General features: G+C 52.4%; 2 protein-coding genes across 2 annotated transcripts in view; one reads left to right on the top strand and one right to left on the bottom strand.

Annotated features, from left to right (window-relative positions):
- The window catches only part of CSMD2 (CUB and Sushi multiple domains 2), a 667,758-nt gene extending 665,685 nt beyond the window's left edge, over positions 1-2,073 (bottom strand). The window contains exon 1 of the mRNA XM_033838419.2: positions 1,807-2,073. Within this exon, the coding sequence (XP_033694310.1) occupies positions 1,807-1,999 (193 nt within the window). The 5' untranslated portion in view covers positions 2,000-2,073. The remainder of the gene's footprint in view (positions 1-1,806) is intronic.
- Positions 2,074-15,566: 13,493 nt separating this feature from the next.
- Positions 15,567-18,710, top strand: part of C1H1orf94 (chromosome 1 C1orf94 homolog) — a 36,806-nt gene continuing 33,662 nt past the window's right edge. The window contains exon 1 of the mRNA XM_073790876.1: positions 15,567-16,481. Coding sequence (XP_073646977.1) covers positions 16,231-16,481 — 251 coding nt within the window. The 5' untranslated portion in view covers positions 15,567-16,230. The remainder of the gene's footprint in view (positions 16,482-18,710) is intronic.

Genomic DNA, 18,710 nt, shown 5'->3' with positions numbered 1-18,710 from the left:
TAGTCGGCCTTCTTTCCCTGGGGGGATGACATGCCCAAGGGGCAGAGACAAATCGAGCCAGAAACCCAGGTGGATCATATTAGGGGTAATCTCAGGTCTGCTAAGCCAGAGCAGGGGCCGCTCCTGGACACATGTCTGAGAGGCCTGACAGCCGGTACCAGCGGTACCCCCACCTCTCATGTGGCAAGTCTGGTGACCAGCGGCGTCGTTGTGAACTGTGCAGCCACCCAGTGGGTGTGGGTGTGCGCGAGGCCTGAGCTCCTAGGCGCGCGCACCGCGGGCGCCCCTCTCTGGGTGTCGGCCGCTATGACTCTTAGGGGAACCTGAGAAAGTCCGGTCAAGTAGGGATGGGAGAGGTAGGGCTGGCTCGGGGCGCCCTTCCCGACCAGCAGCCCTAACATTCCCGGCTAAGGAGCTGGCGACACGGTCTGCGGGCACTGGCTCACAAGATGCTGGAGCCCAGAGTGGACAGAAGAGCTCGCCAGGGAAGTGTCGCAGTTTCCAAAAAGGGACCACCTAGAGGCTCGGATGGCTGAGGCCAAGCCTTCAAAGGTTCAATCGGTGGTTTAAAAAAAACAAAATAAATAAGTAAATAAAAAACCCAACACAGCTCCAGGCCGGAGGTGCTCAGTCAAAGCCTGGGCAGCAGGTGTTACGGGTTTTCTCCCCCCGTGGGTGTCAGCTTCCAGGCTAAATAAAAATGCGGCCCCAGGCATCGCCCGTCGGACCCGTCCCCACCCGGGGACACAGAACTTTCTAGGCTGTGGCTAGAGCTGAGCCTCGGAGGGGTGCAGGGGGTAAAGCGAAAGGGCAGCAGTCGAGGCCAGTGGTTCCCAGTGGGGACTGGGTTCTCTCCAAGGTCCGCGTGCCTTCCCGGTCCGCAAGCTGCGGCCACACATCGGCGAAGTTCCGGGACTCGCCACACCCGCCAGGTCTGTCCGCCTCCCCGACTCAGTCGCCGGGAGCAGGTCCCGCCGCCCGCGCCGCCGCTGCCGCAGACCCGGCGCTCGGCTGCAGCAGGGCGCGGGAAAGGGCACTTTGGCGCGGAGTGGAAACCGAAGGCAATGTGGCGACGCGGAGCCTGGCGGCGACACTCCCTCCCCTGCCCCCGGGCGCAACCCCCGCCCCCGCCTGCCCGTTGCTCAGCACCCTCCAGCCCCCACCTGAGTCCTCCAGCTCGGCGTGCTCTGGACCCCCGCCCAGCTGACCCCCCTCCCAGCCCAGAGCGCCCAGGGAGGGGGACACTTGGGGAGGGGGTGGCGGCCGCAGTCTCCGGGCGGCTCCGGCGGGGGCGCGGGCTTCAGTTGCGAGAGAAATGGGCGGGGGCAGGGAAGGGCAGACCCTGCAGACGCGCAAATGGGGAGGGGGCGCGCCGTTCCGCTCCAGCCCCCAGGACGGGCGTGCCAACGAGGATCTGGAGGCGGGGAGGGCTCCAGGAAAGTTTATCTGGGAAAAGCCTAGCACCTTGGGGGCTGGGAGGCTGAAGAAACTGAAGCCACGGTTCGGGAGCCCCGCAACCCCGGGCGGGGATGGTCTGTCTCCCAGGCCCCCTGGCCGGATTCGGCCAAGTTGTGGCTGGGGGTGTGGGTAGCTGTGAGGGTGAGGATGGCGGGGAGGATGGGTGAGGGTGGGGGAAAAGGGGGGGGGGGCAGAGGCGAGGCTGAGCAGGAGGGTCGGCGTTTGAGAGGGCGGGAGGTTAAGGCTGAGGGCGGGGGGGAGGGACAGGGACCGGGTCGTGGATGGGTGGGCTCGGGGCTCGGGCGGGGCGCGCGGCGGCCGCCGGCTCCCCGGCGCGGCCGGACTTACCCGCGGCGGCCGAGGTGCTGAGCAGCCCCCAGCCCAGCAGCAGCAGCAGCGGCGGCGGCGGCGGCGGCGGTGTCGGCGGACGGCCCCAGCGGCTCCCGGCGCCCGGCACAAGCGCCGAAATCCCGGCTTCGGTGCGAGCCCTCCCCGCGGGGCAGCCGCAGCGCCCCTGCTTCCGTCCCCGCGAGCGCGGCATGGCGCGACCGGCAGCGCCGAGGGAGAGGCTCCCCTCGCAGTGGAGGAGAAAGGAGGTCAGGAGAGCTCTGGAGCTTTTTTCTGCTCGGAAAAAATCCCGGTACGCGGGAGCTCTGAGCTTCTGCGGCTGGAATGAACCAAGTGTCCGCCCGGCCGGGGAGAGGCGCGCTGCGCTCTCGGAAATGACTCGCTCCAATCCCGCTTCGGGGGGTTCGCGCCGGGGGGCGGGGGGGGGGGTGAATTATCCCCGGATTAATCACTCCGGAGCCGCTTCTCCGCCGCTCCAAATGCTGGGGGTGGAGGCGCAGCAAAGGAGAAAATATTGGGAGGGGGCGGGTGTTCCTCTTCAGCGCCACCTCCACCTCCAGAGAAACCACAGATTACATCTAAAGGGTTGTTTATTCCTGTTTGTTTTACAATTGACCAGTTTCTTTTAAGTTCAGTTCTCTCGTTTCCATTTATAAGATCACCCATAATACACCCCCCCATACACACACACACGCGCGCACACACACAGTGATACTGACACACAGGCGCGCGCGCGCACACACACACACACACACACACACACGTACACACACGCCTCTTCCACGTTTGGAAATTAGAATACTGTCTGGGAAAAGGTAACCAAAGAAGGACGCGGTTCCCCAAGTCACGGCTCTTACGAGCTGATCTTGGGTGGTGGCTTTGAACTTGCAATCTGCGGCGTGGGGCGATGCTTACCAGCCCCAGTGGCAGCAGCCTCCTACCCCATCCCAGGAGAAGGGTGTGTGTGCGTAGACCCAGGATTAAGAACTGGAGGGAAGGAGGGGCGGGGGTGGGGGAACCCGCGGGTTTGGCTCCGTTCCGTCCTTCCCTACCCTAAGGCAAAATCTCGGGATGGAGGGAGGCGTGCTTGTGTCCGTTGCGGTGGGGGAGGGGAAGTGAGGTTGGGAGAGGAACGGTGCAAGAGTTACTTGTGCAATTTATCCTCAAAATTAAATAACCGGACCCGGCTTCTTCTCATCCTTACCCTCCTCCTCCCAGCCCTGGCCCCAAACCAGACGAGTTTCCCCCAATGGCGTGAGCCCCTTCCCACTTCTTTCCCGCCGCCGCTGCCTCCAGGCCCCAAGGGCTCAGCGCCGGTCCCCACCCGATCCCCCACCCCCACTCGGTCGCAGTCTCTGTCTCGTCTCTCGTAGGCTCCTCCGTCAGTCACGATGGCTCCTTAGCTGTCTACGCCAAACTCTCCGCGAGAGGGAACAGACGCTACGGGGGGAAGCAGGAGGGGCAGGGCCTGGGGAGGAGGTCCCCCCGGCGCGCGGGGTGGAAAGGCACTAGCGGGGGAACACCCTCCGCCTTTGCCCGAGGCACCCGGGAGAGGCTGCGCTAGGGGCTTTGGGGGGCTGGCAAGCCGGAGCTCTAGTATCTGCGAGCCCAGGGGGCAATGGCCCGCGGTCGGTGGGAGTTTCCGGGAAAGAGAGTGGAAGGGGCTATGGGGCTGACGACCCGAGTGGGGAAGGCGGCGGACAGGGCCGGAGGAGTGGATGCTCGTCCTTGCCCCCCAAGAAAAACTTGCTGTGCGGAGCCGCGATCTCCCGATCTCGCAGCTCCCTTGATGCCCGGCTCCCTCCTCCACCTCAAGTTGTTCCGGTTTCCCAGTATGAGCTCATCCCGCAGCTGGGGAGCCAGCCCGGTAGCCCCGGGCCGGTGAGCGGCCTCAGAATCGCCGGGCCCCTTCCCCACCGCCAACAGGCTGGCTTTCTCGCCCCTCCCGACGCCGCCTCGCTGGGTGCCAAGAACCGACCAAAACGGCCAGAACTCCACAGTGAAAGGCCTGCTTTATGTCCCTGGAGCAGCGAGGAGGGGGCTTGTCGCTTCCCATTGTCCAAGCCCAGCCCCCAAAAGAGAGGGCCCAGCCAGCCAAGCCTTGGCCTTCCCGCCAGCGCTGGAGAGAAGGGAGGGACTGGCTGGGCCGTAGGTGGGTGGCAGCCTTGGGGGTGCTCTTGGTGGGATCTTCCCTGGGGGGAAAAGCCCTGGCTCCTAAGCTTGGGCCTCTCCCCTCTCCTGCCAGAGGGGTCCTCGAGCTCCAGTGGGCAGAGCCCTCCCTTGCAGCCCACAGCTGGGCAGGAGAGAGTCTGGGCTGCTCTATAATTCTGGGGCTCCAGGCCAGTGGGCTTCCCCCACTCCTTCCTCAGCCCCAGAACTTTGCTCTGTGGCCGCAACCCACAGCTGATGTTTACCCCAGAACCCTCCCTGGCAATGGGACATTTGTCATCCTTCTCCCTGGGGGCCATGGAGGGCAGGGACACCCTTTTAATTCCTGACACTGGCCCAGCTACTCACTTCCTCCACCATTCCTCGTCTCTCTGATCTATCTGTGCCCACATATACTTACTGAGGCCTCCTGAGTTCTGGGCCCTGTGCCAGGCTGTGCTGTGGGCAATGCAGAGATGCACAGTGTGCGGTCCTGCATGGGAGGATGCGGGGCACAGATGGAAACCCCCCCACAACCCAGGCAGTGCTAATCGCCAGGACAGAAAAAGGCATGTTACAGACAGTAACAAAGGCATATCAAGACCGTAAGCTTTTCTTGGACTTGGGGGATCATAAGGCCAATTTAAGGAGGGAAGTAGAATTGGGACTGGACCCTGAAGCCTGGATACGTTGACGAGGTGAAGATTGATTCACTCAACAAATAGTAATTGAGCATCATTACATGCCAGACACTGCGCTAGATATATACACCTGACTGAACTGTCCCTGGCTTGATGAAGGCAGGTGATAAATAAACAATTATATATAAAGGTACTAATTAAAGATGCTATAAAGAAAAAGTTCATAGTGGCTGTGAGAAGGACTACACGGGGCATACCTTAAATGGTGGTCTGGGAAGGCCTCTCTGAGGTGGTGACTTTGAAGGTGGGATTGAAAATTAAGATAAACAGCCATGCAAAGAGTTGGGAAAAGGAAGGGCAAGGCCCTGATAAGGGAGGGGGACTGGCAGCTGGGTCTGGGTCAAGGTGAATTAGAGGGGACACCTAAGAGATGAGGGAGGGGATGGGACCAGAACCAGATCGTGCAGGGTCTCTTAGGGGATGATGAGATCGGATTTTAGTCTTAAAAAGGGGGAAGTACAAGGTGTATTCATGTGCTAGGGCCGCCGCCGTAACAAATAACAAAGTACCACATACTGTGTGGCCGAAACAACAGAAATGTATTGTCTCAAGGTTCTGGAGGCTAGAAGTCCGAGATCAAGGTGTCTACAAGGTTGGCTCCTTCTGAGTTTGCTCTCCTTGACTTGTAGACGGCATGTCTTTTTCCTACATCTTTACTGTCTTCCCCCTGTGCGTGTCTGTGCCCACATTTCCTCTTCTTATAAGGACACCAGTCATACTGGGTTAGGCCTCACCTCACAGATTTAGTTTTAACTTAATTACCTCTTTAAAGCCCTGTCTCCAAATATAGTCACATTCTGAGGTCCTAGAGGTTAGGACTTCGACATAGGGAGGGACAGAATTCAGCACATAACAGGAGGAGAGGTCTTTACAGATGTAGGGAAGAGAGAGAAGAAATGCATGACAGTCAGAAAATAGATTTAAAGAGATGCCCATGAGGCTGCGTGGCGTGTGACTGCTTTATCAAGAAGTAGTCTGAGGGCTTCCATGGTGGCGCAGTGGTTGAGAGTCCACCTGCCGATGCAGGGGACACGGGTTCGTGCCCCAGTCCGGGAAGATCCCACATGCTGCGGAGCAGCTGGGCCCGTGAGCCATGGCCGCTGAGCCAGCAGGTCCGGAGCCTGTGCTCCGCAACGGGAGAGGCCACAACAGTGAGAGGCCCGCGTACCGCAAAAAAAAAAAAAAAAAGTAGTCTGAAAAGGTGCGCGGCTCTGAAGACTAAATATGGGGCCCCTGAACATTTGCAGGCCAAGAGAGAGGCAGGGGTCCAAGAGATAATAATAGCCCTCCCCTCTCTAGCCTAGGAGAGTGTGACTCAGCCCAGCCCCCACGGCTGGCTCCCTGCCTACCCACTCCTGTCTCCCCAGGAGCAAGAGGCAGCCATGGGTCAAGGCCTCTCCACGATATCACATTGAAAAAAGCCCAGTGTGGTGTGGTGACTCACCGAGATAAGCCTACTATCCAGATAAGATCAGAGTTGGTTTTAGAAGGAAAACAGGGCCTGGTGCTCTGGAGAACTTGGCCTGATTCAAGTAGGGGCTGCACTCTTGATGCCCTGAAAGTTTCATTCTGACCTAAGAAGAAAATAAAAGAACCTGCCGAAGCCGAGAGAGAGAAGATGAGCCAGCAAATGGATGCTCTAGTAACGAGGGCAGAAACGGAGGCTGAGGGCTGAGTAGGATGGCAGCGATGGGCTACAGAGCAAAGGCGAGGGCTCAGAGGAAAAGCCTGGGGTCTGAGTGGGGGGTGGAGACTTTAAAATGATGAACGCGATGGGACAGAAGCTAGTATTTCCCAAGAGCAATGGTTTTAACCGTAGAGATGACAGTGATGGGCTTCCCAAGGAAAGGTAACAGAGACGGTTCAGGAAGAAAAAGCCCAGGACAAACTTGGGAGAGGCTGTGGGAGCCCCACAACCAGGAGGGGGATGTGAGAAGGGCCCACAGTCTGGACCATTCCTCCAGTGCTACCAAATGCTGGGACCATCAAATTCTAGCATTTCCTGCAGAAAATCCTGTGTTTGTGAAACAAAGAAAGGGACAGAACACGAGTCAGTGGCAAAAGAGGTCAAATGTTTCCTCTGCTTGTCAGAGGACATAATCCACAGGAGAGGGGCTATGCTAGGCTCTCATCTCTACTTGAAGTTCCTCCAATCAGCTATGCTATTGTCGCCCCTATGCCTTCACTCTCGCTGCTTCCTCTGAGTGCAATACCATTGCTTCTCTCACTGTGCAGAGGAGATGATTCCTAATCACTCAGCTCAAGTGTCACCTCCTTCAGGTAACTTCTCCTAACCAGCACCCGCAACACACACCCTCTGCTTAGTTAGATGCCCTTTGCAGCATGGCCAGCTAGCTGGACATCAGAGCGGTACGCCTCCCCTTCCATTGTATCGAGCAATGGTTCTCCACCAGGGGTGATTTGGCCCCCAGGGGCCATTGGGCAGTGTCCACAGACATTTTTGGTTGTCACCACTGGAGGGTGCTACTGGCATCTAGGGGGTAGAGATGGTGCTAAACACCTTACATGCCCAGGGAAGCCCCCCTCCACCCCAAAGATTTATTTGGCCAAAAATGTCAATCGTGCCGATTTATCACTGAGAAGTGGCTGCCTAGCCAGGACTACACTTTGCAGCCCCCTTTGCCGTTGGGTGCAGTCATAAGACAAGGGTTCTAGCCCAAGGAATGTAAGCAGAAGCGGTGTGTGTGTCACTTCAAGGCTTACCCCATAAAATCCTCCCACCCTTATTCCTCCATTTGCTGGCTGGATACAGAGCATTTGGGGTCCCTAGGGGATGGCAGAGCCATGAGATGGAAGAAGCCTGGATCCCAAATCACCCTGTAGAGAAAAGTCACCCACCCGTTTGGGACACCTGAACTGGACTGTTAGGTGAGAAATGATCTTTAACAGCAAAATACACCAATATATCGAGGTGTGTTACAGCAGCTAGCAACACCCTCGTACACCCCTCCATGTTTTTTCTTCAGTATCATTTGCTTACTCCTCACTCATTCTTTTATTTGTGCAGCCACAAACATTAATCTGCACACCAGGCTCTGTGCTAGGTGCTGAGGAAACAGATATAAAGAAGAATAAGACATGACCATTGGTCCTCGCCTTCAGCCTATGGATAGTTTATTGGGAAAAGAGTTAAACAGCAGAGCATAATGACCCTGGGAGAATTACAGGATGTTACGGAAATGAGAAGGGCTTCTAGCTCAGCCTGGGGAGAGGGGCAGGTAAGAAGTGGTACCTTCCAGGGAGAAAGCAGAGTGGACAAATGCAGGGAGGTAGACCCAGCAAGAAGAACCTGCAGTGCTCACAGCGGTCCAGGGTGCTGGAGGGCAGGCAGGAGGGGCACCGTCCCTCTGCTCTGCGACTCCCCAGTCTCTCTGTAACTGACAGCTTTCTCTTTTGCTGCCCCCGCAGTGGACTGGGAGTTCCCTACGGCAGAATCTTCTGGAGGTCGCCTGAGTGTCTGGCGACCTCTGGCATCCTCTGCTCTTAGATGTCCTGCACGATGCTCTGCCCCAGCCTGCTCACAACTGAACTCACCTACTTCTGATCTTGCACCACAACCTGCCCCTCTGCTCGGTCCCCCATCTCAGGAACCAGCTTCCACGTCCACCCAGTTCCTGAGCCAGAAACCTGGGGGATCATTCTGGCCTCCCCTCTCACTCAGCCCCCACATCCAGGCAGCTCCCAAGTCCTCTAAATTCTGCCTCCTTAGCGTCTCCCAGGTCCTAGCCAGGTCTCCACATCTCTCTTGTGGGTTTCTGACAGCAGCCGCATAACAGGGTCCCCCAACCCCGCTCTTGTCCCATCCAACATGTCTTCCTTTGTGCCGCTTTTCTTTTAAAACACTAACCTGATTTCACAGCTTCCCTGCCTTCCCCGGATGTTTCTCCATGGCCTACAGGGTGAAATCCAAGTTCTCTGCTAGACCCTCCCTTCCTGCCCCTGGCTGCCCCTCTCTCCTGTGCCTCCTGTCTCCCTCCTGTCCACCCACCACGCTCGCTCCAGCCATTCTGAGGCCCCTGCGCTCCTGAAATGAGCCGTGCTCTCTCTCTTCCTTCCCTCTGGGCCTTTGTGCACGCTGCTCCCTCAGCCTGGAACGCTCTCCCCTCCTTCTGTGTCCTTCAAAACTCAGTCCAGCCATCAGCTCTTACAAGCAATCTTCACCAGTGCCATTCAGAGTGCCTGGTCACGGTGGGCCTTCAGTAGACGTTTGCTGGATGGATGGATGGATGGATGGTTGAGTAGGTGCTCGGTAATGTTTGTGGAATGGACCCAAAGGTGTCTCTCCTAGACTCCATTATCTGAATTCCTTAAAGAAATGCCTTCTCTGGGTTATGATTTAATGTTATGCTCTCTGTCTTCAGAGAACCCTGATGTGAGAAACTGACCAACTTAATGGCATTTCTGTCTTTATGAAAACAGAATTGAATATATTGCCCACTATGTCACTCAGTGTCCTTTATACAAGGACTCATGATAAATTCACACTTGGGGTTATTTCCAGGAAACATTTTGTTTCTGCAGATGAAGATGTGTATTTTCTGCTGTCAGAAAATAAAAACTCTGCCTTCCGACGTGTTTCTGTTTTTGCTTTAGCTGACAAATAGGGATACCCAGTTTTGTTACCTTATTACCTCATTGCATCCTGACCAATTCAGGGACCTGAAAGCAGCAACTCTTTCTGCTTTCTTTAGATGGAGTCAGTTCTTTTTTTTTTTTTAGATGTTGGGGGTAGGAGTTTATTAATTAATTTATTTATTTTTGCTGTGTTGGATCTTCGTTTCTGTGCGAGGGCTTCCTCTAGTTGTGGCAAGCGGGGGCCACTCTTCATCGCGGTGCGTGGGCCTCTCACTATCGCGGCCTCTCTTGTTGCGGAGCACAGGCTCCAGACGCGCAGGCTCAGTAGTTGTGGCTCACGGGCCTAGTTGCTCCGCAGCATGTGGGATCCTCCCAGACCAGGGCTCGAACCCGTGTCCCCTGCATTAGCAGGCAGATTCTCAACCACTGCGCCACCAGGGAAGCCCCAGGAGTCAGTTCTTGCTTTATCCTTCGATGCTGTAATGTTTACTTTTTAATCTGAAAGCTGCCTCAGATCATCTCTAGTATAAATCTTAAATAAATGCATACGGGTGACCAACGTCCAGGCCTGGAAGTTAGGGAAGGAAGGACAGAACACCAAGCTTCTAGTTGAGAGGGACCCCGTACAGAGCCTCTCCAGGGATTCCTGGGGCTCCTATCACGACAGGGGACTGGCAGGAAGGCCAAAGCAGAAGCGGAAGACCAACTGCTTTCCAAATCTGGTGCCACCTTACTGGGCCACCGCTGACAAGTCATATTCTTTTCCTCCACCAACTATGGCTTTCCTTTACCCTAACTTTAAATGGAGATCTCATCGGGCCCCATTTTTACATTAATAGCTAATAGCAACAACAAGAATCGGTATCTCTTATGGAGGGCACACCGTGCACCAGGCACTGTGCTGAGAACGTTCATAGATGTCCTTCTTTGAAACTCCCCCTCCATACCTGTCTAGTGTTTCCATCCCTTTGCAGATGATGAAATGCCAGAGAAGTTGAGCATGTGCAAAGCCACCCTTCAGTAAGTAGCAGAGCAGGAATTCAAATTCAAGTGTGTCTGCTGCCACCGCCCAAGCTCTTAACAATCTCCTCACAAATGGGCAAGGATTGGAGGCAATAATAAGGGATGAAATGCCCTGTGGAAACGGTAGGGATTGACGATGGTGCTGCCAGGAAAGAGGAATCCCAGAGCCACAGCTTTGCTTCTAGAATCCTCTGGTGTCCTTTCCAAAGTCCTGGAAAGGGCTGGCTACTCTAGTTTTTGTTTTGTTTTTTCTTTTTTGGCCTCGATGCTTGGCTTCCAGGATCTTAGTTCCCCAACCAGGTATCGAACCCAGGCCCCCGGCACTGAAAGCCCAGAATCCTAACCACTGGACCGCCAGGGAATTCCCAGGGCTGGCTGATCTGAAGTCAGGTTCAGTTCCTGGGACAACGTCCAGGGGAGGCCCATTCACGTGACAGATGGCTGCACCCTCCTCTCTTCCTCCTGTTCTGGGGTTTGTCCCTTAAGAAGCCTGCCTGCATTCTCCCTATGCATGGGGCCCCCTCTGGGCGGTTTGACCCTTTAGGCACAATCCACTCTAGGCAACATGGCGCTTTAGGCATCATGTCACTGTCCTTTTCAGGGTCCTACAAAAAGTCTGAGGCCTGAAAATGTTATTATTATTAGTTCCACAATACAAAGAAGAAAACTGCAACATTGAAATCAGTAAATATTTAATTAAATGCTAAATGTACCATTATGTCAACTTCATTAACTGTTGAATTTAGTAGTCATAAGAATTTCATTACATCTGATAACAATTGGTAGGTTGGAGTTTTCTTACTGCACAAGATCTCCCAGGTAGGCACCAAGATTGGTGAGAAATCATAGCTGAACATAAATTAAATAAATTATTCATGGCCAAAAATTTGCAAAAGCAAAATGGCAAAAAAAACCTTTCAATTTTCCTTTACATTTAAAAAGAGATATTTATGGTGAGAGCTGGGTGTTGAAACTATGTTAGAGGATGGACAGGGCCTCCGCGAGTAAGCTGTGAATCCCCAAAGAACGCAGGCCGTGCCCACCTTTCTGAGTTCTCCGTCCTAGCCGTGTTTGTGTCTGTGATGGAAGCCACGTGAGGAGAGGCTTCGGCTGGAGAATAGGTAGGGAGAGTTGTCTCCTCCTGAGTCTTTCCTGGTTTCAAATAGAAAAGCAAGAATCCCAGAATCATAAATAATGAGAGCTAACATTCATTGGGTACGATGCATATACCAGACTCACTATTCTAAGCACAGCTCGTGTATTATCTCAGTTGCCGCAAAACAACTCTATGAGGTCAGTGTTTTATTATCCCTATTTCACAGATGAGCAAACTGAGGCATAAAGAGGTGAAACAACCTGCTCAGGGTAATAGGGGTTCACAAGTTGAACCCACTGTTCAAGGTGCTGAAGGTAGAATAGTGAAACCTGGTTCCTGCCTAGTTTAGAGCTTGAAGCGAAGGAGTCAATGGTCCTGGACACCATTTCACATGCTGGGCACAGAGTATATCAGTTTTCCCCACACCTGCTGTGTAGCAGGCACTTCTGGAATGCTTTGCTCCCTTCCTGTGACAATGTGTAGGCTAGAGGTGTTATTCATCTCCTAGCCCTGTGCCTTGCACAATTTTGGCCATGGTTGGTGCTAAAAAACGGACAAAGCCTAGAAAGGCTTAGTTGATGATTTGAGTCCATTCCTCCATCACAAAGCAAATTTCCCCAGTACAGCTAAAGTTCTCCCTCCCTACGCATAGCACAGAAGCTGTTATTGAGAAACTCCAGTGGCATGCACTTCAATGTAATCAACAAGGAAACTAGTATACAGCACTTTTAGGTGTCTCTTGTGTGCCGGGTGTTGTTTTAGGGGTTTTCCGTTTGTTAAATAATTAAGTAGTAATAGGGCATTTACAATAATTCTACAAAATAGATATTCTTTATTGTCATCCCATTTTACAGATGAGGAGACCAAGTGTTATGAGCTGCATGGTGTCCCTCCAAATTCAGATGTTGAAGTCTTAACCCCTAGTGCCTCAGAATGTGAGGTACTATTTGGAGATAGGACATTTAAAGAGTGGTTAAGGTAAAAATCGGGTCTTTAGGGTGAGTCCTAACCCAACATGACTGGTGTTCTTATAAGAAGAGGAGATCAGGACATAGACATGCACAGAGCAAAGACCATATGAAGACACAGGGAGAAGATAGCCGTACACAAGCCGACAAGAGAACCTCAGGAGGAACCAACCCTGCCAACACCTTGATCTTGGACTTGTAGCCTCCAGAACTGTGAGGAAATAAATTTCTGTTGAGTAAGCCACCCAGTCTGTGGTACTTGGTTGTGGCAGCTCTAGAAAGCGAATACACCAAGGCATAGAGTAACTTGCCTAAGGATACATTGCCAGGAAACATGAACTCAGAATTTGAACCCAGGTAGTCTGGTTCTAGAGTCTATGTGTTTTTCAATAATGAAAGTGTTCTCTGTGCTGTCCATAATGGTAGCCGCAAGCCACACGTGGTTCTTGAAATGTGGCTAATGCAACTAAGGAACTGAAATTTTAATATTACTTACATTAAAATTAAAACAGCCACATGTGGCTAGTGGCTACCAGATTAGATGTGGTTTGCTTATACTGGCTCTAAGTACTCCACTTAAGTATTTTTTCATTAAAGCATAGTTGATGTATAATATTATATAAGTTACAAGTGTACAATATAGTGATTCCCAATTTTTAAAAGTTATACTACATTTATAGTTATTATAAAGTATTTGCTATATTCACTGTGTTGTATAATAGACCATTATAGCTTATTTTATACCTAATAGTTGGTATCTCTTAATCCTCTACCTCTATAATGCCCCTCCCCCCTTCCATCTCCCCACGGTAACCACTAGTTTGTTCTCTATATCTTTGAGTTTGCTTCTTTTTTTGTTATATTCAGTAGTTCATTGTATTTGTGCTTTTTAGATTCCACATATAAGAGATATCATACAGTATTTTTCTTTCTCTGTCTGACTTATTTCACTTAGCAAAATGCCTTCCAAGTCCATCCATGTTACTGCAAATGGCAAAATTTCATTCTTTTTTATGGCTGAGTAGTATTCCACTGTATATATATATATATATATATATATATATATATATATATATATATATCTTCTTTATCCATTCATCTGTTGATGGACACCTAGGATGCTTCCATATCTTGGCAATTGTAAATAATACTGCTATGAACATTAGGGTGCATGTATCTTTTTGAATTAGTGTTTTTGTGTTTTTGGATATATATCCAGGAGTGGAATTGCTGGGTCATATGGTAGTTCTACTTTTAGTTTTCTGAAACACCTCTATACTGTTTGCCACTTAAGTTTTTTGCAGACTCTTCTAGATACCTCAGCTCTGTGTTCTAAGAAACACACCCCTGTCTTTGTTCTCTATCCCTGGTGTATTTCGTGTTTTCTTTTGTTTTGTTTTGCAATCCTTGGCCCCTGTTGCCTAGTCTCCTGCCGAAGGGGAGAAAGAACAGAAGGAATGAGTGAGCTGGCTAACTTTCCAGAATCCTGTGGCCTGGGCAGCACAGGGTCATCGGTGTTCTGCTCTAAGCATAGGTGTTAGCCAACCAAATGCCAAGCAGCACAAACACTGAGTGACATTTTCAGAACTATTAATATTTCATCAGAAGTGATCACTTTGCCTTTAAATGCACTATCTTAAAAGGTTTTCTACATTCTTAACTATAATTTTATTCAGTCTAGGTCCTCAGAATTTTCCCCAAAGGAACACATCTTCAATTTTATAATGAAAATCAAAGGGGAATCAAGCTCGGATTTCAAAATTTAGAGTCAACATTTCCAGGAACTCAGGCCCTCTGTAAAGAGCAAGGTTGTGTATGGGGCACCTATGGTATGCCAGGCACTCCGTACAGTATGCCATGAATTCATCCAACACAGATTTATGAAGTGCCTACTATGTACCGGAAATGTGATCTTCCTAATAATTTTTAACACCATTTTACTAAAAAGGACCCCTCTCATCCTTCTGCTTCATCTCCAATGTTACCTTACCTACCCTAAGTGGCCTGCCTGCATGGTCATCTGATGCTGACTCCTCTTCTCTCCCCATTGCCTCACTTTGTTGGTTAGTTTCCATCAGAGCCCTTATTTCATCTGTAATTACTACTTACTTGCTCTGCTAGTTGGCGATCTATCTCCCTCCACGAGAGAATATAGGGTCCATGAGAACAGGGACCATGCCAGTTTCGTTCACCTTCATGCTTTCTCACTGTCCCGCAACTCACCAGCACAGATACTCATCAGTATCTGGGGAATGAATGAAGGATGGGAGAAGCGAAGCCAGTTGTTAGGGTCACACAGCTAGTAAGGGCAGTGTCAGGATTCAACCCTACATGTACAGGCTGCCATCTCGTCTATTCGCGTCCAGGCTTCTTCTTTCCCGTCCGTCCTCTTGCTCATCCTTTACTGGGGAAACATTGGAGGAACAACCATTGACTCCTGGGGCTAGAAAGCCCCGGGCAGACGGAGGTCCCATGTTGGTTCCGAGTTTAAGGAAGCCCCTCTAGTGTGGGGCGGAGCCCACTGAGCAGCAAACAGTTAGCTTAGACCTTCTCTCTGCACCTCCGCCCACCCTGGGGACCGCTGAGCCCAGCGCTGGAGAAACCAGTCTGTATCAGTAGCCTGGGGTGCCTGGGTTTGAACCCCAGCTCCCCGCTTCCTAGTGGGCCTTGGACACACCCCTCTAGGACTTTGAGACTCGGTTTCCTCAAATGTAGAACAGTAATACATAACGGTACTAAATTCAAGGCCGAGCGCTTGGCACATGGTAAGCGCCTGGTCAAAGGGCAGTTAGGGGTGAAATCAGTGATCCCCGGGCAGGGACCGGCAGGCGTCCAGGTGGGTACTGAGGAGCCCGCGGCGGGGCGAGCCGGGGCAAGGTGCCCTTGACCTCTAATGGGGGAAAACGCTCTGGGGTCCTCTGGCCCCCGCCCCCACCCCACCGGAGGGCCTGGGGCACAGAACGAACGCAGGGCGCCCCGCGCACCGAGCCGTTGAGTTTCAAACCCAGCGAGGAATTCCAGCGCTGGATGGGAAGGGGGTGGGAGCCACCGGCACTGCAAATCGGCCCCAGCCCCCCGCGGAGACAGCACCCTTTTAAGGCTTTGGGACCCTTCCCCAGTCCACCCCGCAGCCCAGGGAAGGGACCGTGGCAGGTGTCTGCTGGGGGCGCCGGGACGGGCGCTGGGCACTCGAGACTGTTCCTGTGGGCAGTGGAGCGGCCAGGAGAGGGGGACTGGAGGGGGCGTTGGGGCGAGCAAGGCGGGGCTCGGCCGGGCGGGGGCCGTTGGCCCTCGGTGGGCGCAGGGTCCCTGGGAAGGCCCAGTGAGAAACCGATGGCGGGATCCCGGATCCCGGTGCCTAGCAGTGTGCCAGGCCCTCACCAGGTCATCCCCCAGGCTTAGCCAGTGATGATGAGCTGAGCCCCGGGCGCTGCCAGGAGTCAGGGGCCGGTGGCAACGGGAGAGTGCCAGGGACTGTGGGGAGAGCCAGCCCTCCCCTTCCAGCTGTTCCCAGATGTCATTCTGCCTGCCCAGGGACCTGGCTCCTGAGCTCAGGGGGATTCCACGGTTACTAAACTACTGTATTTTATTGACTTTTAAATATTTTCTTCTAAGGGAGAAGGGGATGGGGGGCAAAAGTCAAGAAAGAGCAAATAAAAACAAATCAAAATAAGTACCCCCTCCCCAAAAGAAAGCTGTCCTCCATCCATCACTTACACACAAATCGAAGGCCTCTGAACACAGTCACCTTGCTGGACCAGCAGCTACACAGAACTGACCTCCTGCTGCCCCATCCTCATCTCCCTTTCTGGTGAATGAGGGGTGGTGGTAGACGGTCCCCCGTCTTCGAGCCCTGGGTGGACAAAGGGGCTTCTGAAAAGAGAGGAAGAGGATGGCCAGCGGGAATGGTCTGGCTTTGTCCTCAGCCCTGGTGGCCAAGCGCCCCTCCGCCCTGGGCCCGTTCCCCAGGTACATCTGGATCCACCAGGACACACCCCAAGACAGCTTAGACAAGACTTGCCATGAAATCTGGAAGAGAGTTCAGGCCCTGCCCGAGGCCTTGCAGCCCAGGACCTCCAAGGAGCAGCTCTCTGCCCCCATGGCTGGCACCCCAAGAGACAATGGCCTCAGCTTCCAAGAAGAGTGAGTGTCCCCTTACGTGACCCAAGGGAGGGGGGAGGAGATGAGGTCTAACCCTCTGGGGGAGTGTTTTGACCTGTTGTTCAGTCTGGTTAAACCCTAAAGGCTGTGTACTTTTCCTCCACCCACCATGGTCCTCTGTTCAATAGAGCGTTGACTGGGATGCTGAAGTTACCTGAGTGAAGGGCCAGACCAGGGCTGTATTTCTGCTGCCTCTGTACCAGCCCACTCAGGGGACATTTCTCGTCTAAAAGCATTGGCAACTCCAAGGTAGATCTGAGGACCTTGAAAAACCGCCCTAGCCAGGGCTGGAGGCTAGAAGTCCGTGTCTTTCCCCAGAGGCAACTAGAAGATCCTTCTCCCCCGCCGCCCTCAAAGGCTAGGCATTGGCACAGATGAGTCTGATGGTTTTAAACCACATCTGGGATTCCCTAATACAGGGAGCAGCTGTCCCATTCAGCCTGCATAGAAGCCGCTGCGAGAGCGCACATCAAAATATTTACTGGGAAGGCACTGACATATTCAGAGGACATAACAGAAAATTAAAGTGCAGGAAGATGGCTGTAAATAGCCCATTTCCTGGATGGGAAATCCTGTGTCTGGGAAACACAGAGCTAAAAGTTTCTCCCCCAGGGCAAAGTTGGGTAGATGTTGTTGGGGACGGATATTAGAAAGGAGACTGAGGAACAGAGAAGAAGAAAGGACCTCGTTAGGAAAAGCGAGTAAATCCAGCGAGTTACTAATGCCACCCTTGAGCGCTTGTTTACTGCTTTGCATCTTCAAAGTGGGCTGCAAACATTAATTAATCCTCCCAGAGTCCCTATGAGGCAGGTATTCGCGTCCCCATTTTACAGATGGATTAAGTGTTAATAATTAAGTGCTAATTAAAGACTAAGTGATAATTAAGTGTTGCCTCTTCCAACACATGCTCCAGCTCAGCTCAGAGATGCTCTGGAGTGGGGCAACCCTGCAGGCAATTATGAGCTGAGTCTGGTTTCAGGGATTTCTATGCAAGAGCTAAGAAAGGCAAAGCGTAACTGCTCCCCAGTTCTGCACTCCATGCTGACCCTTTTTGGGCTTATTTACTTGCTACACATGAAGGCGAAAGGCACTTTGGCTGTTATTGCCTCCCCTGCCCCCTGCTCAGCAGTGCACGGCTGGGATGGGAATGGCCTGTCTACAGCCAAAATCCTGCTGTCCTGCCCTCCGCTGGCACTGAGACCCTCTCCGCTGCCCACTGCCATCTGCTCTGGAACAGGGCCTTGGAGGGGGCCTGTGGGGCTCTGCTCAGCTCTCAATGGCCAAGGAGCTGATTGGCCGCTTTGTGGACCAAGGGTCAGTGGCAATTTCCAGTAGATTGCACCCTCTCTGCCAGGTCACACGGAGTTAATGGAAACAGACTCTACTTCCAGTCTGCACTTGGCCGAAAACTGAACTGGCACACCTTTGGCCAGTCGCTTAACTCCATTTGGCCTTAATTTTCTCATCTGCAAATGGAGGATGATATGCCCTGCCTTGTCCATCTCAGAGTTGATAATGAGGATCGAATACAATGGGGACAGGAAACTGAAAGCTACGTTATTCCAGTGAGACTGTCCCTAAATGCAATTCTCAGGGTTCAGGGGTTTTGGTTGCTGTTTTTGTTGCCTTCAATCTGGGGTTTTCACATGATGCTCACAGACCTTAGGGTGCTTCAGGGGCAACCTGGAGTCAAGTGTCCTGGTTGCTGGGTCCCGATCCCCACATCAGCCAGAGCTGTTCGGCTTTTATGGGTTTTTACTTACTGAAGTTCTGAGTAAAGGCTGCATTTGAAAAAAGGGTTCTGCTGTGAGAAAAGAGCTAGGAAACCATTGCCTTAGATGAATAAACGATATCATAATCGTGCAGATATCAACCAAGCAGAGCACAGTGAGCTGTTCTTGAAATAAAGGCAGCTGCAATGGTGGAATCAGATAACTCTGGTTGCACATCGCATTTCAGCCCTGGGCCAGCTGTGGGACTTGTTTAATTAACGTGAGCTTCAGTTTCCTCATCCGCCAAGTGGAGATGATTACTATGCATTTCATCGGGTTGTTGGGACGATTAAATGGGATAGTTAAACATTCCCGGTAATAACTAGGATTTGTAAAAATTCCTTGTAATAATGATGATGATGATTTCCTTAAGCCCTACAATTATTACATGAAGTGGGTACTATCTTAAACTCCCCCTCTTTTTACTGTTTGTTATGCA

This window comes from Tursiops truncatus, chromosome 1, assembly GCF_011762595.2.
Source record: "Tursiops truncatus isolate mTurTru1 chromosome 1, mTurTru1.mat.Y, whole genome shotgun sequence".
NCBI classification, from domain to species: Eukaryota; Metazoa; Chordata; class Mammalia; order Artiodactyla; family Delphinidae; genus Tursiops; species Tursiops truncatus.
Note: the sequence above shows the minus strand (reverse complement) of the source record. Positions and strands in the feature narration are given on the sequence as shown.